Source organism: Phyllobates terribilis, unplaced genomic scaffold, assembly GCF_046119375.1.
Source record: "Phyllobates terribilis strain yellow unplaced genomic scaffold, ASM4611937v1 Scaffold_9__5_contigs__length_417890890, whole genome shotgun sequence".
NCBI lineage: Eukaryota > Metazoa > Chordata > Amphibia > Anura > Dendrobatidae > Phyllobates > Phyllobates terribilis.
This window is the reverse complement of record NW_027362769.1, coordinates 401056269-401078459: the sequence shown is the minus strand read 5'-3', so window position 1 is coordinate 401078459 and position 22191 is coordinate 401056269. Positions and strand designations below refer to the sequence as shown.

Genomic DNA, 22191 nt, shown 5'->3' with positions numbered 1-22191 from the left:
CAGGAGAAGTGGTATTAAAAAGGAAAAGGAGGAACCATAAACTTGATGACCAGTGGGAGAGAGAACCCTACACTGTGTTACAATCAAGATTCGATAACAGGAAGACCTGCCTAATTAGTAGAGATGGAGGAAGAACGACTGCAACAGTATCCAGGGACCATCTGAAGTTGTGTCCAGGTCTGCTAAAACCCCAAGAAGAAGTGCCTCTCACCATACCGGAGGAGCCTAAAGAAGCAGTAATACATACTGACTTAGGAGATTTCCCGGCAGATTGTCTCCAACTAGGAGGAGCAGTAATCATACCTGTAATCATCTTCTATAAGCAGCAAGAGGAACATGTAGTTGCTCCAGACGAGCTTGCTCAAGAAGAGTCCCCGGAAGAAGGATCCCCGGTTGGAGCAGAGCAGGAAGGCCCAGCTAATGGTATACTTGCCAGTCCTGCAGAGAGGTCAATGCAGTCTTGTAGCCCCTCCACACCTAGTACTGACAGAATGGGAGGTAGTACACATACTAGTGCTTCCCGCATCCCAGTACTACGCAGATCAACACGTAGCACCCTAGGTCAGACCCCTGTCAGATACAGACCGTAAGAAGGAAACCCTGACAGTGTAAATAGTTACCCCTAGGGTATTGTATAGTATTATATTGTGTATTTTCATATGTATGTATCTACTAACTTATACTTTTGCCTTCATTAATGGACAATTCAAGTGATATGGACACTTTGCCTAATTATTTCTCTTGTTATTTACCTAAAGAACTCTGTGGCTGAGGACTATGTGCAGCCCAAAAACTGCTTCTTGTACATAATTGCACTCCCTGGAGTGCCCCTTTTAGGTGACCTCAGAAACAAAACCTGTCTGGGAGTGGCTCTACCGGAGGTCCAACTCAGGATCTCCATGCCCTGCAGCTACCCCAGGGCCTACATTGAGGGTTTGGGACAGGTCCCTCAAACTACCAAGTACTCTACCCTGTGAGATGGACATCCTGTCTGGGAACCTCACCACAAGAGACTTGGATTCTGGGGTTGCTTACCAAATTGTATATATCTATTTACTGTTTGTAATGTTTTTATACAACGTTCAAGCAAGGTGCCTTCCAAAAAGGGAAGATCGTTATTGTTATAGTTATATTGTTGTCGCAAAATGTACTTCATCCCAGGAGTGCTGAGCTTTGCTAGGGGGGAATGTGGTGCCCAGCTGCGCTTGGTACCACAGATCCTAGAAGGGTGCATGGAGGGATTCCTCCACAAGAGGCCCTCAGAGCATTCACACACCTCCACCTTCCACCTCAGACCACCAGAGGGAACCCGTTAGGGATATAAATAGGGAAGGTGGAGTTAGGCAGTGAGAGTTCCTGCAGAAGATGAGCCAGAGAGAGGTCAGTCTGCAGTGGAGCTCAGTCTAGAGAGCTTAACTAATAGTTCAGTTAGTGCCCAAGGCGTGCCGACGCCATAAGAGCGGTGAAGCGCGGCAAGCTGCCGCTAGTGTGTTTAGCCTAGTGAGGGCCTCGAGTGAGGACAAAGGCTAGAGGAGTGAGTAACATAGGGGGCAGAGGAGCTTTACCCGCTCACCACATAAAACGTATACCGGACACTGGTTCCGCGCCTACAGGGATCTTTACGACCTATAGGAACAACCAGAATTCCTGGAGAACTACAGGTCCCAGGATCACCCAAGAGCTGATATGTATCAGAGCCAGGAGATACATAGGCCCCGCAAGCTGTGAGCGTGTACTCCAAGAGAAGGCCCTACCACAAGGTCAGCCGGTGCAGGACAGAGACAAAGTTAGGCCTAGCTCCAGGTAGGTCAGAAACTTACTACGGACAGGCAAGAAACAGGAGGCCCTACACCCGCTCACTGGGGAGAATCCTGATATGCACCCTTCACCCTACAGTGCTCCGGAATGTGCCTGAACCCCCATCAGTAAAGGGTACAGAAGTAAACTGTGTCTTAGCCTATGCTTCCTCAGGCCCGGCTGGGTCTCCCTGTCCTGCATCCCCCCTCCTACGCTGCCCTGAGGCCTAGCTCCACCTGTGGGGAGCTATACCACCCAAGCTGCCTTAACACTGGCCTCAGAGGGCTGCTACAGGGCTGGTGATCCTCACCAGACACCACAGGTGGCGTCAGGAACTTTCCCATAAATATCCACCCTTTTAAAAGAGAGGCCCACGGTACGGGCCAGGGAGCCGACTACCGCAACAACCCCCAAGACCAAACAACAAGGCCCGGGCGCCGAGTCGTCCCCATCCCCTGGGCTCATCCCTGGACTTCAGTGTTGTTTGACTGTTTTGCTAGCCAGGTGCTTATCTCTGTCAGTTCGCTTGGTCCTTCTGGGACCTCTAGTACCTTTTTGTTCCAGTCCTTGGTTCTTTTAGGGACCCCTTCCCTCTATTCTATAGGTCTTCGTTCAGACTAGCCGAGGACTAAGGTGGGTCTGTTCGCAAGGAACAGGCAGCCCGCTACATTGTAGGGATTCAGCTTAGTCTTACTGTAGGGACAGCTTTCCCCTTCTTTCCTTAGTACTTGTTGCAGATCACAACACAAGCTCTTGAAGAAGATGGTCCCTTTGTTCTACTGTTCTAAATTTGCAGGTATTTATATGTATGGATTCTGATATTTTAGCCCCATGATGACCTCTATCTTTCTCTATATACCATATATTTCTGTTTTATTCTCCTCTATTTATGACCAGACTTTTGTTAGTGATCACATATCCTGGCCGGCAGAAGAGCATCACCTGCTTCTCTGAATGAGAAGTCTTTGTCCTGACTCCGCTTTGTCTGGACTATTTCAGTAGCGCTATAGAAGTTTCCTTTTTTTTATTATTTTTTTTGGGTAGGGAGATTTGTTGAAGAGTTTAAGACTTTAGGAGAAGAGTCCAATCCATTTGGGACCACTCATAGATTTCTAATAGTTAATTTCTGAGGATAGGTTTTTTTTATTCGAGATTTTGATGATGGATATCGATGGTGGATGACTAATCTTTAGTGTGGGCAAAGGTTTCTTAGATGAGGTCCGTTCAAGAAATTCAGTGATTATTATATCATGAATGAAAATAAAGAGTGCACTGAGCGTAACGTACTGGTACGAGTGTTTTAATCATCCATTCCCTGTTGACACAATGAATATAATCAAGACATAACAAGTAATCGATCATTCTGCAAAATTCCTGGTCCTGTACATTATAATCTACAGATATCGGAGCACCGAGGCTGTAATGATGAGGAGTGTCAGCAGATAACACGACGCGTTCATGTTTCCTTTGCTTGTTCCAGGACGTTGTTCTGGGATGTCAGGGATGTCGGTCACATCATATAACCTCAGCTCTGGTATATATAACTGGATCCAGGACTGGTAGGCAGATACCAGGGTGTAGACCCCGGGGCGGTTGGGTAAGGCGCATCCAGTTCCCCAGCTCACAACACCAGGCTGGTACCAGGTGCCGTTGATATTGGACACGAGAGGTCCTCCGGAGTCTCCCTGAAAGACAATATCCATTGGCGTAGTGGACAAAAGAAGCAGGGATCCAAGACTTTCCAAGATAATCTCATCCGGTTCTGGGAATAATTATTGAGTTTGGAAAACAGGCAATGACTCCATGTGTTGCCAAATTCAACCCTGAACCATCCAAAAAAGCAAATATTTATGAGCAAGCAGCGACTTTTACAGCTCAGAGGTGAGAACACTATTGTATCTATATAAACTGATATAAAACCAGAAATGGATGTAAGATTTCCTAAACTGAACGTTTTCCAACAAATATCCCAAAGCAACAAAAAATGTGTTATCAGGTGACAGAAGACGCTGCCAAAATGTGAAGTGTTTGGCAAAAATCAGGAATTCTATCATTTTAACAAGTTCCTTTTGGTTAGGAGATTGCTTCCTCGATCAGGTCTGGGCTTCCAAGATGATCACCACCGGTCACGGGCAATGCAGTGGTAAGTCCGAACCTCGTCTTTCCTGCCTTTATTTGAATACAGTACAGGAAAGGCCGAGAGCCATGGATTACACCTATCACTATGCCAGTATAGTGGTCATCTTGGAAGCGTGAGGAACAAATACCCAATCTGAGCAAGGAAGCAAATGAAGCACACAAGGTAGGGTGACTATATAGGAGAGATGTCCCATGGTGGAGGTCACTTTATCTGTGTTTCAATCGAAAAATCAACAAATCTTTCAATTTAACCAGAGATGCCCAAACTTTTGTACAAAACTATAAGGCTGGGTGCCCACTATGCATTTTTTAAGTGTTTCAGCAGCGGCAATTCCGCTGCAGAAACTTTTAAAGAACGCTTGGTAGAAGGCCTGCCATGTTCCCCAATGATAATCCGCATGTGCTGTGCACATGCTGCGGAAATTTCCGCTGCGGATTATCATTGCGGAAAAATCCGCAACACTACCAATTATTTTGCGGAAGTGCTGCGTTTTCGCCGCCATTGACTTGCATTGAAACGCATGGATTCCGCATCACTGTATATGTAGATGGGCATTACATGCGTTCCAATGTGCGGATGGTACCCGGGTGTGGAGGACAGGAGACTCTCCTCCGGACCCGGGTACCATAGAACCTGTGTAAAAAAGAGTAAAATAAAAAATAAATGCTATATTTACTTTCTGACGGCCCCCACTAGGCTTGTCCTCCCTTGCCGGCAGATCGTGGTGGACTGTAGGACCTGCGCTGATGTCATAGTCATGTGACGGGTCACGCGATGCTAACGTCGGCTGGTCCTTCAGTGTACCGCGAGCTGCCGGCAGCCAGGACAGAGCGAAGCAAGACTGCGGGGGATATCAGAAGGTAAGTATATATTTATTTTTTGATTTTTAACCATTCTTTGGGGTCACACTATATAAATCCATGCCAGGAGAGGGAGGACAATTAAGCCATATGTTTTAGTGGCAATTGGTGGAATAATGTCGAAGGGAGAGGATCTAGGCTGAGGTCGTGGAGCCATGGATGGATGGATGGCCTATGGAGTCTTGGAGATCGGTTGCCAACTGGGCTGGATAAACGTGCTACATTTTGGGATTTGTGATCTGGATTTGATGAACTGTTGAACTGTTGCTACTGGATACCTGTGTTTCTATAGTTTTATCTGTCGCCTGGAGAAGCATGTAATGTGAATACAGACTATACTGGCTCGAGATACGAAATCTGTCGGCCAAAAAAAAGTTGGGAGATAGTGAGTATCACCTGATACAAAGGCAGTGGAACCGCCGCCCCGGGGAGGGGTGCTTGTAGACTACGGGCAATATATTTTGGCCATTTACCTGGAGTTGTTGTAAAACCTTGGATGTAAGAAATAAAATATTGTTGCATTGTTAACCTGCCTAGGTGATTATTACAACCTACAACCTCAGATCTTCACAATACCATTCAATGATTAATGGAAATATTTCCATTATTATAAACGAAGGTCTATAAAATATTGGTCCTTCACCTGGCAGGAGTCTTTCCCTCCTTCTGAATATCCGGCACATATCATGGTGTGATGGATTATGGTAAAAAAACTGTGGATCCCTGAGTTTACATGATACATCTTGTCACACGTCTTGTAGTCAATTAGTGGAAGCATCACCTTCTGAAGAGTCAGCGGGGACGGCAGGGTCACTGAGGAGATAAGAAGTCACGTTAATGCGTCATTTATCTTCTCGTTAACAATTTATACCCAGTTGGATCATGTGGAACAGGGGTCTGGCCAGTCAGAACAAACATTAACATCTTAGTGACCCCTTGGTCAATGTGGCTGCAGAGATCATTGGTTCTATGTGATCAATTAAGAAATGGTGCAGCACAAAACGAGAAGAAAAACCAAGTGGTAGATCACCAAAGATGATTGTGGTGCAGATCGACCACCGTACTAGAGATTTTTCCAAGGATCATCTCAAGATTCATTATTTTTTTCTATCTTCATCATTCTACTGATCATTGGCATCAACCATATAGTCACCATCATCCACATCATTCCAATCATCACCATCATTCATTTCATCCTCTCACCTTCTGATTCAATATGTCCCCAGCCAGTGACCCAGCTCTCCAAGCCAGAAGGGAAGGAGATGGAGTCGGAGGGCAGACAGATGGGCATGATGTAGTTGGTGTAGTTGACCGGACTGGAGAGCTTCATAAGAGCGATGTCTCCTCTGAGCGTTTTACTTGAGTACCAGTAATAAATTATAATCCTTGACACAGAACTATCGATGCTCTCAGGTTCTACAGCTTGGAGTTGGTAGGCGCCCAGACGCACTAAATAGTTATCAGAGTTGGAATCCCTGTGGAGATGAGAATACGATCAGAAGTTATATGAGCCGAGGAATAATACAGTACATCTAGTGACCATATCTCAGCCCATGTTTGACCAGACATGACACCACTGCGCAATTGTCATGTAACGTTCTTCTCCAAATATAAGGGGTTGGAAGAAGTTCACATTGCTTCTTTCTTACCTTTCCTCTTGACTAGACGTATTCCAAGATCAGGACATGAAAAAGCTTTGAAATAATACTCTGTTGGGAGCAGTTAATGCTATATGTGACCTCCCAGGCGTTATGATGTGATTTGCCGCTCGTCCAGCATTTTGCTTCCATGTTGTGAAATTGTAATAAATTTGTATCAAAAGAAACTGGAAACTTTGACAAATTTGTCAGCAGGTCAAAAGAGACCAGTTTTTGCTCTCATCTTATTTACTTTGCTCACCTCAGTTTTCTGTTTCTTGTATTTTTAACCTGCTATTTGTATTTAGTGCTAGTTGTAAGGTCTTGTCCAAGAGGGCGTGTTTTACAAGATTGTCTGTGGGTGTGAGTAAGGGGAAGCCAGCTCATCAAATCAACCTATTGTCTTCTGGAACATGGAACCATCGTCCCTGTCAGAGACGAAAACAGCCACGGTATAGTAGAAAGGGCCGGCTCGATGGATAACACCTGCAGCTTTATTTATGTAGAGTAGAAACATTGTTACATCCACATATTGTCCATTAACGTTCTTCTGGTGACATGAGACATCATGAGTAGAGGTGCAGTGTGCACCAGAAACGCGTCGTCTTTGCTAATGGACAGTAACAATGTTTCACGTCAACATTACTATACCCTCTCTATGGGGGTGTCTTTAGGCTGCCATGGTTAATTAACCCGTGAGCCGCACCCCCTTGGTAAAGAACATGAAAAATAGTATTAAATGTAAAGGTTTGTATTTCTGGAACCATACGGTGAATTTTAGGAAAAACAAAATCCAGCATCTCAGGGGAGAAGCGGGAATAAAATACAAGCCCAAAGTGGACACTGTTCTCACTATAGATAATCATGATAAAGGAACAGGGGGTGGTTGTTGGGGGGAGAGGTGGAAGGACTTGAGATTCTAATATATTTATATATTTGTGTAAAAAAGAAAGGAAGGAAGGGAAGGAAGGAAAGGAAGGAAAAGAAAGGAAGAGAAGGAAGGAAGGAAATAGAAAATAAAGGAAAGGAAGGGAAGGAAGGAAAGGAAAGGAAAGGAAGAGAAGGAAAGGAAAAGAAAGGAAGGGAAGGAAGGAAAGGAAAGGAAAGAAAGAAAAAGAAAGGAGGAGATGGAAGGAAAGAGAAAATAAAGGAAGGAAAGGAAGGGAAGGGAAGGGAAGGGAAGGGAAGGAAGGAAGGAAGGAAGGAAGGAAGGAAGGAAGGAAGGAAGGAAAGAGAAAATGAAGGAAGGAAAGAAAAGAAGGAAAGGAAGGGAAAGAAGGTAAGGAAAGGAAGAGAAGGAAGGAAAGAGAAAATAAAGGAAGGAAAGGAAAGGACGGGAAGGGAAAGAAGGTAAGGAAAGGAAGAGAAGGAAGGAAAGAGAAAATAAAGGAAGGAAAGGAAAGGAAGGGAAGGGAAGGAAGGAAGGAAGGAAAGAGAAAATAAAGGAAGGAAAGGAAAGGAAGGGAAGGAAGGAAGGAAGGAAGGAAGGAAAGGAAAGGAAAGGAAGGAGATAGAAAATAAAGGAAAGAAGGAAAGGAAGGAAAGGAAAGGAAGAGAAGGAAGGAAAGGAAGGAAGTAAAAAAAGGAAGAAAAGGAAGGAAAGAAGTAAATAAAAGAGAACATAAAGACATAAATCATTGAGAAGACCTACACATATAAATGAACCGGCACTTACTTATCAAAGCAGTGAGCAGCGGTCAGCACCCACTGGGATGCGATCAGTGAGCCTCCACAGACGTGGTAGTAATTGCCCTGTTTGAGGTACAGCAGACTCACTTGCCACGGCCATTCTCCCTTCACAGCGTCTGTCCCGCCAACTATCCGCCCGGTGAACTTCGGGGATCCACAGACTGAGCCGCCATCGGCAGAGCTGGGCGCAGCTGGAAGGAAAGATTCCTACAAATCAGCACGTTTTTACCTTTTTTATATTAATGACTTTTACCCTTTTGTTACAGTATATGTTTATACGGACTCATTAGATGGTGTTTTCTCATCATTTATCTTTTATTTTTCTGTTTTTCATTGTGTTTGGGTCTTACACAAATGAAGGATCAAATGGGATTTATTATTTCTTACTTTTGTCTTCAGTAAGATAAAAAAGAAAATATATCATACATTGGGAGCCCTTTATCCAAGGCTCCCGTCTCCGCCATGTTTTAGGTGGCCCAACTGGACCTCTACATGCTTCCAATATTAAAACATGTCATGTTGAATAAGATGCCATTTTATAGAGGAGTATGGAAGCATTATTGCTAGGGGAAAATTTCTGCAGGATACAACTCTACATGGAGGCACCATACACTGGCAGATCTGGATCTGTAACTCTTTAGCTTGGAACCATAGGTATTTCTGGTGACACTGTGTAACCTCGGTGCATATGACGGCACAGCGAAGCCTCAGGCTCTCATCACTGAACCCTACAGAACTCCGCACTTAAAGTTGAATGACCAATCCGGAATTAATTTGCAACATTGCGTTCCGGGCATGAAGCATGCACAGTATCTCCTTGTAGGTCATTTCCCAGAGTAGAAAACATTCAGTGTAACGAAAAAACCCTGGAGGACATGTGTCAGTAGTAGGACTTAACTGTTTCCAGAAAAAAATCAACTCAATAGTAAACACCAAAGTGGAAGAGTTTGCGAAGGTTTAATGATGCGAACAGAGAACTTTCTTGGCTTGTTTCTTGGCGAATAAGTTAATCGCTATTCTAAATACTGCAAAGCCTTTAATTGCCCAGAGAAGACATGTGTAACTCTCTGAGTTCTCCTTTAATGCAAACTATTACACAATAAAAATAAAATGTGAAAGTTAATAGTAAAAACAAGGATCAATGAAAGCAAGGGGAGGCCGATGAGAGACACAAAATAATAGAAATAAGATTAAAATACCAAGGGGAGCCACCGAATAGCAGAATACTATCAGGGAGTAATGATATCAGGTATGTATAGATACAAATATATATATATATATATATATATATATATATATATATATATATGTCCACAAAGTTAATTATAATTCAATTCTGCAAGATATATAGAGATTTGGTGCAATGAAATGCACAAAAAAATAAAATCAATAGTGAAAAAATAAAGGCACATTATAATCATACGCAGTCAAAAAATAATAATAGACTGTCACTACATCGGCATCCAACTCGGACCCTGGATCAGTGAGCTTGTTCTCTGGCCTATAATTCATATCTCTCTTCTCCTGAAGGATCTTCCAAGCTGATTTATAACCAGATCAATTCAGCATTACAGACCAAAATCACTGATGATTGCCTGGTAACTCATTCTGCAGTTTGCCATGTACAGTCATGCACGGAGGATGGAGAAGAGACATAAGTGTTACAGGCCTGAACAAGCTCATGGACTCATTCACAGTAACTCATTCTGCATTCAACTATGTACTATGATACCCAAAGGATGTAGAAGACTACGTATCTACAAATTTGAAATCAACTCCAATTGCAAAAGGCAATTTTTTATAACCAATTATTCATGCATTTAAGTAAGAAAAAATACCCCCAAAGGGATCTATATACAGTACTTTAACTCTATTAAATCTCCTTTGACAGGGGAGTTTTAGAGCTCAAGAAAAACAAAGCTCCGAGACAATTATAATTTATAGAAGAATTAATTTGCGTATAATTTTTTTTAATTAAAAATAGTATTGAAAGCTTTAAGTTTTTTTTTGTGGTGGGATAACCTTGTAAAAGGCATACCCATTACTTAAAGGGATAGTAAAAATTCCCTGTCCATCCATCCAATAAGCATTAAATTCAATTAAATAGTTAATATGGGAACACCCTTCAGGATAGTATTGTAGGACAGCTGAGATGGAGCAGACGTCCTGAGAAACCCATTGGTTGCAATTTTAGATGTGGACCTTGACTTCTCTAAACCACATCTTCTACTTGAGTCCCAGATGATCAGGCTAAGATTTTATCTTATTCTCGTAACATTTTTCCCCAGTTGAATGGACAAGACATTTTTTTTACCCACAAGAGTAAAAGGATAGAAGAGTAAGGAATCTGATCATGAACATGAAGCTCGAAAGCCCCAATGAAGGACAGGACATTTGTAGAAGGATTACTCCTATTCAGTCATCGAAACGGACCTGTCAGAAGTACCTGATGGTATTCAAAATGAACACTGTAGTATGTAACTTACAAAATTCCCCACTTACCTTCCCAAAATAAATGTAAAAGAGCAAATATTGTGCCAAATAATTTATAGTTGATATGAGGACATCCTTCAGGACAGTATTGTATGGTGGCTGAGTCAGAGTAGACATCTTGAGAAGCCCATCGGTGGCAATTTTAGATGTGATCCTTGACTTAAATAAACCAAGTCTTCTACTTGAATTCCAAATAATCAGACCGAGGTTTTACCTTACTCTCCTTACATTTTGACCCAGTTGAATGGAGAGGAGAAGACATTTTTTTTTTACCCACAAGAGTAAAAAGGATAGAAGAGTAAGGAACCTGATCATGAACATGAAGCTCGAAAGCCCCAATGAAGGACAGGACATTTGTAGAAGGATTACTCCTATTCAATCATCGAAACGGACCTGTCAGAAGTACCTGATGGTATTCAGCATGAAAACTGTAATAAGTAACTTACCAAGGTGCAGAAATATAAGCGCCCCAAGAATCCACAGCTCCATAGTGTCCTGTCTGGTTGATCTGATCTAGATACCCGCTTTATAAAGGATTAATTTCTAATCATTACGTAACGAAAGGACAATTACATAGTAACTGATAGTTTACATAACAAAGTATAAAAACTCATCAATCACTCCAGGCTATAGAAAAAGCGATAACAGGAAACACTAAAGAAAATTCTGTAATCTCAATCATCACAAAGTAGATCATAAGATAAACAGCGCTGCCGAGAAATCTGAGAAACAATGACGGATGCAATTAAGAGTAATCCAAGGTGTTGTGTGTGCCGCCGAGCCTTGTATCAGGACGATTATTCATAAATCCATGCCTTAATCTTCACAACAGTTCACTTCACGACACAGGAAGAAACCTTCAAATTTAGATTTTTCATCATTTTTCAGCATTTTTACCCAGACTCTCTCGTAGTCATAGTGTAGAATGGCCGAAAGTTGACGGGAGCGGCGCTTAAAAAGGACATATACCTTCTATTACTATCGAAATAGTAATAATAGAAATACAGAGGGTGTATCATCAAAACACCTCAGCCAGAGATCTGCAGAAATGTGGAAAATAAAATCAACAGAAGAGAGTAAAGGAGGCAGCTCTGTAATATCTGGAAGGGGTGAACCAGAAAATAAAAAGGGGACCTTTCTCACAGGCTGAACTGATGGAAATTTCAACTTTTACGAAGTTTAAAGAGCAATAAAAGTTTTGTGAACAACTCCCTTTACATGATTGGGGGTCTTTGTTCAGAGACCCCCACTGATTGCTGAAAAGACTCTACACAGGTTCAGTAGAAAGTCTCTGTACTCTCTACAGAGCTGCACACTTCGTCAGGGATCTTTTGAGCGACGATCTGAAACACCAAGAGAATTAAAGAGGCAAAAAAAATTTAATCTAAAGGAGAAATCCATCATAAATGATTTTCTGGTACGTCAGGTAAAAGTTCAAATACGTTGCTGGTAAAGTTTGTAGTCTTTGGATTAGCACCGATTTCCGAGTGGAGAGAAGATATTAAGGAGATATTTATTTTATTAAAATTTGGGTTAAGGTTGCTGATGCTTTAATATAACAAAAAAAGGAATTTTGTAACTACTAAATCACTTTTGGCTCCAACATTGTTTCTCCGCTGCACCAGCAGTGATACGTAGGTGGACAACAGAAGATCGCTGAGCCCAGTGATTGTCTGCAGTGGTCACATGTTGTGGAGAGGGCATCATCAATGTGGCCCCGACATCAAAGAGGAGGTGCTAGAGCAAGTCAGCAATTCTCATAGCTTTCCATTAAATATTTTTTAAGCAAGGTCAAAATAGATCTCCTAATCGTCACCAGAATGAACAAAAACTCAGTTTGATGATTCATGACAAAAGTATTAAAACAAAGGCTCAAAAGAGTGGAAATCCCTCTTCATTCATCCATTTCCATGTCATTCCCCGGTCACGCAACGTCAACCGGTCACGCAGCGTCAACTCTCAGGACTGAATTCCTTCAACAGAAATGTTACAATTTCTTTATTGTTTTTCGAAAATGAAATAAAATAAATTTTTCATGTTTTTAGTAACATGTTTTTTTGTTAAATGTTTAGATAGATACATTTTAAAAACAATTGGATACAAAGGATTTGTTCTTAAAGACGAGCAGCTAGGAAGGCTGTAATGATGAGGAGCGTCAGCAGATAACTCGACGTGTTCACGTTCCCTCTGCATTTTTGAGAAGGTTGTGGGATATTGGTCACATCTTGGAAGCTCAGCTCTGGTACATAAGACTGGATCCAGGACTGGTAGGAGGTTACCATGGTGTAGACCCCGGGACGGTTGGGTAAAGCACATCCAGTTCCAAAGCTTACAACACCAGACTGGTACCAGACACCATTGACCTTACACACAAGAGGTCCTCCGGAGTCTCCCTGAAAGACAACATCTAAGGGCTTAGTAGAAGCAGAGATAAACTATAAAACTTTAGCAAACAGGTAAAAGTTACACATTTTTCCCACTTATTGGAATAAAGAGAGTCTCCACTTTTTACAATCCCAAAGGCAGTAGAAGTCATCGTTATCAGATCAATGGAGATATGACCACCGACACCCTCTTTAATGACCTAACGGAAGGGGTTGCAGCAGCCGGGTGAGCGCAGCCGTGCTTGGTATTACAATTTGGTTGAAATTCCACCAATAACAATGTCCCATGAAGCCCTTTAATTCCCCCGCTGTGCCCTTCCTTGGAAATAGATCTACATGGTGACTTATTGAAAGCTTATCGATACAATACGTGGACTGGGTGAGACATTTTTTGTTGATACTCTGCTCTGCTTAAACGAGACATATTGCAAACTTAGGAATCATCGGACTTGTTGGGGTGATTTGAAATGTTTTTTCTAAAGTCAACAACCCCTTTCGATTAAAATATTGATCAAGGTCTGAATTTGATCAGAAACTTGTGCATAGAACTTTAAGTCTATGGTCGAAATAACGTTGCCGTTCATGGACCATTCCCTGGGGCCAAGTGAAGCTCCAAGAGCAGTTTTGTCCACTAATGATGGGTCCATAATGTGATTTTTTTTTCAGATGGACCTTAGGTAAATATGGAAAGCCGCTCATGTGCACTAGCATATCGACTAGCTGTCTGCGTGCATTCTGTAAAGAGTACAACATCGGTCGCTCACCTGGCAGGAGTCTTTCCCTCCTTTGGAATATCCGGCACATATCATGCTGTTATAGATTATGGTAAAATAACTGCTGGTCTGTGAGTCTATGTGATACATATTGTCACACGTCTTGTAGTCGATCAGTGGCATCATCACCTTCTGAAGAGTCAACGGGGACGTCAAGCTCACTAAGGAGGAAAGAAGTCACGTTATTCCATTACTTGTGTTCTCCACACTGGCTATCTTCTCAGATCATGTAGAACGTAGCTCTGCCCATGTTTTGTCTCAGCAAATAACTTTATCAGCCATCAACATCCAGGTCAGAGTAGATTCTCTGTGGTCAATTAAGGCTAGGATCTCCCATACCAGGGACTTTTCTAAGGATCATCACAAGTTTTATAATTCATGTGATCATCATTATTCACATCATTCTCATTATTCCAATAGTGGACATCATTGAGGACAATTGTGGGGCAAATCGACCTCCCATAATGGTGACATTTCCTAGGATCAACCCAGGTTTTATTACTCTTTCGTTATCTATTTATTACTTTTTTTAGCACCATCATTATTATGGTCGTCATCATTATTGTTATTACTCAATCACCCCCATGATACCCATCATCTTTGTCCTTACCTCCCGATGCAGTGTCTCCCCAGCCGGTGACCCAGCAGTTCATGCCGCAAGGGAAGGTGACGGAGGCGGAGGGCAGGCAGACGGGCTGGATGTAGTTGGTGTAGTTGACCAGACTGGAGAGCCTGACCAGAGCGATGTCTCCTGTGTTCGTTATTTTTGAGTACGAGGGATAAACTATAATACTTGACACAGAAATATCGACTGTATTCAATTCAGAGACTTGGAGCTGGTAGGCGCCCAGCCGCACCAAAAAGTTTGAAGTTGAAGAATCACTGTAGAGAATAAAATATGATCAGATGTTAAAAAGACTGAACATTTGTCATCATATCTCAATCCATAAGAGTAGACACCACCCAACTACACAATTATTATGTAATGTCCATATGCATGGGGTTTGGAGAGGTCCAGATTTGTTATCTTCTTACCTCTCTTCATAGCACAATCTGAGATCAGTAACGTTAAAATAAAACATGTATTCCCAGTACTCTGCTGGGAGATGGTTATGCTATAGGTGTCTACTTGTGTCCTCCCAGTGGTTGTTAGGTGCATTGCAGGTTGTGTAAGTAATAACATGCCATGGCTCGTTTCCGCTTCCACCATAGTCCACCAGGATAAGATTGCATGGGTTGGTTGGTGGATGGACAGAGTAGGAGGTCTTGGGATGCTTATATATACAGTATATTTATATTTTCTTATAATAAATAAAAAAGAAAAAGAAAAAAAAAACATAAATTAAACAACAGAACACAGGTCAACAGAGGGAAAATAACCCAGAACTTACTCATTAAAGCAATGGGCAGCGGTCAGCACCCACTGAGGGGCGATCAGGGAGCCTCCACATATGTGGTAATAACTGGTTAGTACTTTGTGAAGCAGGCTGATTTGCCACGGCCATTCTCCTTCTACAGCATCTGAGCCACCAACTATGCGGCCGGTGACCTGCGGGGAGCCACAGACCGAGCTGCCGTCTGCAGGGTTGGAAGTAGCTGGAAGGAGAGATTCATACAAGTCAGTCAGTACATTGATCATACTTTTGGGGGCTCTAAAACAATTTTGCAGCAAGGTTCCACAGGAAAGGTCTAAGCGCTTTGCTGATTTGACCCCTGTTAGAGGGTAGTAACAGTGAAATTTGCCCAGCAACCAAAGGAGAGTTGGTGATTGTTCTAGCTCCACTCTGGCAGGGGCTTAGTTAATCTCCTGAGGAGAATTCCCAGTGGACAGTTAAATGTATGTGACAGGAATAAGTGGTGCGGCCATCTTGGGGGTAGTCTGGAATATATCCTGAACAGGAGAGGACGCGCTGGAAGGGAATTCAGCAGCATCTGCTTGTGAAAATACCCCATTGACACCAGAGAAAAGGTATATTGGAGCTGAGCTTGCTCACGACTGGAACCTGTCCAAGTTTGAGGAAATTCCTGTCAGAAATGCTGTTAAGAGACGATAAAGGCCGGGACCTACAGTGAAGCAGGGGACACCGCGAGGAATTAAGCTACAAGCATCAATGGTATTGCTCACCTGTTGAAGGGGCCCCACAGTGAGTAACTGTTCACAAATAATATACCATTTTTACGCCAAAACCTTTACAGCCTGTGCTGTATTTGTACGCACAAGGCTGTAACCCCCGGTAAAGTGTAGGCTCCAGCGCTGAGCCCGCACTGAACTGGGCACATGTCAGCTGATTATTACAGCTGACATGTGCCCGCAACAGCCGCGGGTGGAATTGCGATCCACCCGCTGCTGTTAACATGTTAAATGCCGCTGTCAATCTCTGACAGCTGCATTTAACTTGCGCAAACCGGATGAGCGTCATTTACCCAGCCCACCGGCGACCCCATCACGTGATCGCGGGTCACCGATAGGTTGGCATGACAACCCTGGGTCTGCAGAAGACTCCAGTGGTTGTCAAGAGCTGGTCGCTATGAGCGCCACCTAGTGGTCAGCACTCATAGCACAGGACCATTTCTGCTGCATACAGGGGATCTGCTGATCATCTGTATGTAGCAGAGGCGATCGGATAGTTGCTGCTTCTAGTCTCCTATGGAGACTATAGAAGCATGCAAAAAGTGTAAAAAAAATGTTTTTAAAAATATTAAAAAAAAAATATAAAAGTTTAATTCACCCCCCTTTCACCCCATTCAAAATAAAATAATAAAAAAAAACCCCACATACACATATTTGGTATCGCCACGTTCAGAATCGCCCGATCTATCAATATAAAAAAAGAATTAATCCGATCGGTAAATGGCGTAACGAGAAAAAAATTCCAAACGCCGGAATTACAGGTTTTTTGATCGCCGCAACATTGCAATAAAATGCAATAACGGGCGATCAAAACATCTTATCTACCCCAAAATGGTATCAATAAAAACGTCCGCTCAATGTGCAAAAAATAAGCCATCAACCAGCCCCAGATCCTGAAAAATGGAGATGCTACGGGTCTTGGAAAATGGCGCCATATTTTTTTTTTTTAGCAAACTTTGGAATTTTTTTTCACCACTTAACTAAAAAAGAACCTATACATGTTTGGTGTCTACCAACTCGTAATGACCTGTAGAATGAGAAGGGCAGGTCATTTTTAGCATTTAGTGAACGTGGTAAAAAAAACCTCAGTGGTATTGCACTTTTTTTTTGCAATTTCACCGCACTTGGAATTTTTTTCCCGCTTTCCCGTACACGGCATGGTAAAACTAGTAACAGCGTTGAAAAGTACAACTCGTCCCGCAAAAAATAAGCCTTCACACGGCCATATTGACCAAAAAATAAAAACGCTATGGCTCTGGGAACAAGGGGAGCAAAAAACGAAAATGCAAAAACGGAAAATCCCAGGGTTGCGAAAAGGTTAAGCCTGAGATATCGCCTGTAGTTAGATTAACTTCTTCACACAATGTTTGTTGCTAATATCAGCGACCAGAACTTTCGGATTCGCTGCCACGGTTTATACTGGTTTAATAACTAATCCCAATCCACTTTTAGGTACCGACGCGGCCCACAATGGACTCCGGATCATACTTGAACTCCTTTTTGTTACAGGGGGAAGTTTCTGCGCAGCATCTTAATACTGGACGGTTATTTAACTGCGTACGACTATATTTACGGCTAAACGTCCATCACTGTAGTTTGTTTGGGGTATTTTTGATTCAGGACGGACTGTTCCTCTGTAAACACTACGGGAAGGGAAAGGGAAATAGAGGGAATATTTGTAAGATTGTAAACTTCAGTGCTGTACCGCAGGCGAGCCTGTACGTTACACGCATATAATTAATCCAATTCTTAGGGTGTAAAGCGGAATAGGCGGCCGGATTAGACAGGTACGCCAACAGGTAAATCTATAAAGAAAGATAGTAACTACAGATTGCTTAGGTGCTGCGCTGTACAGCACTGAGGTTCAGCTGTTGGCTAATATTTGCATAATAGTTAAATGTTTTGTATTATCTGGGTGAAAATATTCACTTAAATAAGTAAAATAGTTCTATTGGGAACGAACTGTGTAAGAGTTGGTTTTCTCTCCCGTGGCTCCGCCGTGTCCTGAAGAACACTTCCGGTACATGACTTACAGTAAGACTGTCGTAGAGTAATAATGCAACTATTCCCCATCACTGAGCTCATTCTGGTCTGTAATAATTATCTCTCTTTTACCAAATTCTTCTAAGCTGATCTATGACCATGTGGCGCCCCTGAGGGTTCGACCGCCACAGGGATGCTGCACTTCTCTAATGGAGTGTGGTGTTCCTCCTCTGAGGTAAGGACAGTTTGATAGTCGGGACCTAACCTTTTGCATCCAGCACCACACTTCTCCACCAGAGGGAGCTAGTATGCACTAGGTGCTGCTCCCCTGGTTACAGGGAGACTGGGGAACACAAAGTGGTAGGAACCAGTTAGTGGGTGAGGGTGGAGGACGTAGAAGTTAGTTACACTTAAATTTCATATTTAATAGAAAGCCATCTTTGATCTTGGTCTCTGGCAGTCTGTCTGTCAAGCGGTCTTGTTGCTAGTCTTTGGTGCATCTTGGCACAACCTGGCTAGTCTGCCTTGGTTGCTGTGTGCTGTCATGTACTGTGTGTTAATGTGACCACCCTCCGGGAGCGCAGATCCTGTGTGGGCCTGCACCGGCATGGGACACAGCCCTCGTACCCCAGCCTTGGGACGAGAGGTAGGTTGCAGACAAGGAATGTCTCAACCCGGCCAAGGACCAGGATCAAGAAGGCCCGGAGCTTAAGAGTGTGGCTCCACAGCAAATGGATCCCAGGCAGGATGCAGACGGAGCGGTGTACGCCACCTGTCCTCGCCATGCTGATATATTCAGAGGGACTCCGGCTGCAAGAGGGGTACCGGCCCCCAGCACCCGACCTTGCTACTTTACGTCCTGGACGGGAAAGCCCGGTTAGGCCAAGAGGATCCCACCGGGTATCGGATGGAGAGGAATTGCCACCCGTACCCTTGTTCTGAGAGGAGCTCAGAGGGAGACCCAGCCTATTTGCACACACACGGACAGGAAAGGATTTGGTCTGTAGTTCAGGAACACTCTGGTGTAAGGTCTTGACTGAATGCTGGACTTACTCGGAGGCTGTCAGACCCCCGTCCCTGGTGACCGCAGGACTCCGCGAGGAGCAGGGAGTCGCCTTCCTTCTGCCATCTCTAAAGTGAGTAAAGCCTTGGAAGTTCACCCCTATGGCCTCCGGACTGTTTATTCTGCGCCACACCGCGAGACGCGGCGCCCGTCTCCCTCTACTACTACCCCCATCCTCCTGTCCCTCTGCCCTGAGGCCTCACTCCGCCTGTGGGTAGCAGTGAGAACTTTGGCCGCCATGACACCGGGCCTCAGCGGACTGTAGTGGCGCTGGTGACCCTTCACCAGGCACCACAGGTGGCGTAGTCGTTAATCAGCCACTGAACCCGGACAAGCCCACACCATCTCTTTCTAATGTGACGGCCCTGAGCACGGGTCGGGCCCAGGCCACGGCTGCATCCCACCTCTCCATCATAGGGCCTGACACCGAGTCCCCCAACACCCAGGGTAAAACACGGGCTTCTCTGAGTAGAGGCGTCACAACCACATCAAAGTTCAACTTAAAAAATGGCCTCCCAGATCCTCAAACCTAAAGGTTTATTTATTTTCACAATGGAATTTTTTTTTAAGTCTTTGAATCAGAAGTTTCATGTTCTAAATAATATAAGCACTTTCCTTTCTGTCAATAGTTTCATAATATATGTAAGAACTAGTGATGAGCGAACTCGCTCGCCACTGCTCAGTACTCGCTCGAGCATCACTGTGCTCAACGCTCGGCGAGTATTTCCGGGGTTGCTCGGGCGGGAGATCGGGTCTCAGCCCTGCACGTTTGGCGCTCTTTACAGAGCCAATGAACATGCAGGGATTGCCAGCCAATCACTGTAATGCCATAGCAATCCAGAGTACACCATTTTTGTGCTCCATTTGCTTCTTCTCACTGCAGAATACAGCCAGATCTGTTCCATATTTGAGCGATAAAAATCCAGAAATTTGAACTGAATGTGGAAAATATTGGCCTCCTTTTACAATTTGTTGCAGGGTCTCGGTCAAGCTATTAACACTAGGTGTCTGTGAAGAATAGTATCAGTAAATTACAGGCCTGCTATTTAAAACCGTGGTTCTCTGTCACATGTATCCCATATAACTGCGTTCCAAAATCAGCCATTTATCGTGAAAATATTGTCCTCCATTTAAAATGGGCAAGGTGCGTGGCAAGGGATGGGGAAGTGGACGTGATCGTAATGGTGCAGAGGCCGAGGACATGGCCTTGGGCAAGCTGAAATTGTGCCACAACAAACACCCACATCTTGTCGCTCGACCTTCCTATCCCAATTACTAGGGGACCGCACCACAACACTATTGAACCCAGAGCAGTGTCAAAAGGTTGTTGGCTGGATAGCAGATAATGCTTCTTGTCACTTTGACATCACCACCAGTACCCTGTATTTTGGCACCACCAGCACCCTGTCTTCCACACGGTCAAGTGTCAGTAGCCATGAATCTGGCCCGCTTATTCCTCACTCTGATCCTCCTTCTTCCCACCATGCCGAGTGCTCAGAGACAACTGATCCCACACTTGGACACTCAGAAGAGCTGTTCACTTTTCCATTGGTAGATAAGCGCCTCTTGCCCGGCCAGCTTCAAGCGAGTCAAAAGGAGAACGCGTGTAGCGATGCCCAAATATTGGAGCAGCCACGGTCACACAAAGGCAACGGTGGTAAAGTGCAATTGCTGTCACAGGAGGTGGATGATGATGATGAGGCACAATTGCCAGAAAGTCAGGAGGAGGACCAGGGTGCGGAAATGGAAGACAAGGTGGTGGATGATATAGTAACTGACCCAACCTGGCAGGAGGACATAGAGAGCGAGGACAGCAGCACACAGGGGGAGGGAGGCATAACACCACAACAGGCAGGAAGAAGCAGTGTGGTGGCCACAGACACAAGGTGGGAAAGCGTTCCTCGTAATGCCAACACGACGGAAGTTGCCAGTACAACTGTTAGGTCTTCCTGAGTCTGGTTATTTTTTAAAGACTCCGCAGATAACACCAAAAAGGCAATTTGCACCACCTGCCAGGCCACCATCAGCAGGGGTAGCAAAACTACCAGCCTGATCACCACCAGCATGGTTAGGCACATGGCAGCAAAGCAGCCGACTAAGTGGGCCGAACCCCAGGGTCCAGCAACAGTGTCTGCGGGTGACACCACTGCTCCTTCCACTGTTGTGCGTGCACGCCCATCCCCGGTCCATGGCGCATGGCAAGATGCCTCCCGCCCTGCACCTGTCATTGCACTCTCAGCTAGCACCATCAGCAAGCACGTCCATGTCCTTGTCCAAGTGCAGCGTTCAATCGTCCCTACCCCAGTCCTTGGAACGCAAGCGCAAATATTCAGCCAACGCCCCACAGGCCAGACTACTAAATTCCCACATTTCGTGACTGCTTGCGCCAGAAATGTTGCCTTTTAGGCTCGTGGAGATGGAAACATTCCGCAACCTGATGGCGGCGGCCGACCCTCGGTACTCGGTCCCCAGCCGCCACTATTTCTCCTGGTGTGCCATCCCTGCATTACACGAGCACGTGTCCCACAACATTAGCTGTGCCCTCAACAACGCAGTTACTGGGAAAGTCAACCCAAACACAGACACATGGACAAGTGCTTGTGGGCAGGGATGGTATATCTCGCTGATGGCACACTGGGTTAATATAGTGGAAGCCGGGACCCAGTTGGACCTTGAGACGGAAGACATCCTCCTGACAACGAGGATTGTGGGCCCTGGGTCAATCAGGGTTGCCCCCACATTCTACAGCTCCTGAGCCTCCTCCTCCTCCTCTTCTATCTCCATCTCCAAAATGACCACATCAGTCGCAAACTGGAAGCACTGCAGCACTGCCTCAGCCAAGCGGCAACAGGCTGTGCTGAAGCTAATATGTTTAGGTGAAAAACCGCACAATGCTGAAGAGTTGTGGACAGCTCTGAAAGAGCAGGCAGATCTGTGGCTGACACCGCTGACCCTGCAGCCAGGCATGGTCGTGTGTGACAATGGCCGGAACCTGGTGGCGGCTCTGAGGCGAGGCGAGCTCACACACGTACCATGCCTGGCCCATATGCTTATCGTTGTGGTTCAGCGGTTTCTCAAAAGCTACCTGAATATGCTGGATCTGCTTGTCAAAGTATGCCGCCTGTGTGCCCATTTTAAAAAGTCAGCTACAGCTTCTGCCGCTCTTGCTGTGCTTCAGCAGCGTTTGCAGCTTCCAGCTCAATGACTGATCTGCGATGGAAAGGATTTGTGAGCAGAAGAG

The 22191-nt window shown here is 44.4% G+C and overlaps 2 protein-coding genes across 3 annotated transcripts in view; both read right to left on the bottom strand.

Annotated features, from left to right (window-relative positions):
• Positions 1-3081: 3081 nt before the first annotated feature.
• On the bottom strand, positions 3082-11180 carry LOC141162624 (serine protease 33-like). Its single transcript, XM_073648908.1, has 5 exons — positions 11063-11180; positions 8110-8314; positions 6001-6272; positions 5441-5610; positions 3082-3482 (listed from the first exon to the last, which is right to left on the bottom strand). The coding sequence occupies exons 1-5, from the start codon at positions 11103-11105 to the stop codon at positions 3192-3194; spliced, it is 981 nt and encodes a 326-aa protein (XP_073505009.1). The 5' UTR covers positions 11106-11180; the 3' UTR covers positions 3082-3191.
• A 1421-nt stretch (positions 11181-12601) lies between these two features.
• Positions 12602-22191, bottom strand: part of LOC141162623 (serine protease 33-like) — a 44386-nt gene continuing 34796 nt past the window's right edge. For both annotated transcript variants that reach the window (XM_073648907.1, XM_073648906.1), the window contains 4 exons: positions 15165-15369; positions 14384-14655; positions 13765-13934; positions 12602-13009 (listed from right to left, as the gene is read on the bottom strand). In XM_073648907.1, coding sequence (XP_073505008.1) covers positions 12731-13009; positions 13765-13934; positions 14384-14655; positions 15165-15369 — 926 coding nt within the window. In that variant the 3' untranslated portion in view covers positions 12602-12730. The remainder of the gene's footprint in view (positions 13010-13764; positions 13935-14383; positions 14656-15164; positions 15370-22191) is intronic.

Excerpts from the sequence above, each read along its gene's own strand:
- LOC141162624 (XM_073648908.1), bottom strand. The coding sequence starts at position 11,105 with ATGGAGCTGTGGATTCTTGGGGCGCTTATATTTCTGCACCTTG. Across the intron at positions 6,273-8,109 it reads GCTGCTCACTGCTTTGATAA|GGATTCCAACTCTGATAACT; the intron begins GTAAGTGCCGGT and ends TCATCTCCACAG. Across the intron at positions 5,611-6,000 it reads GGGACATATTGAATCAGAAG|TGACCCTGCCGTCCCCGCTG; the intron begins GTGAGAGGATGA and ends TTATCTCCTCAG.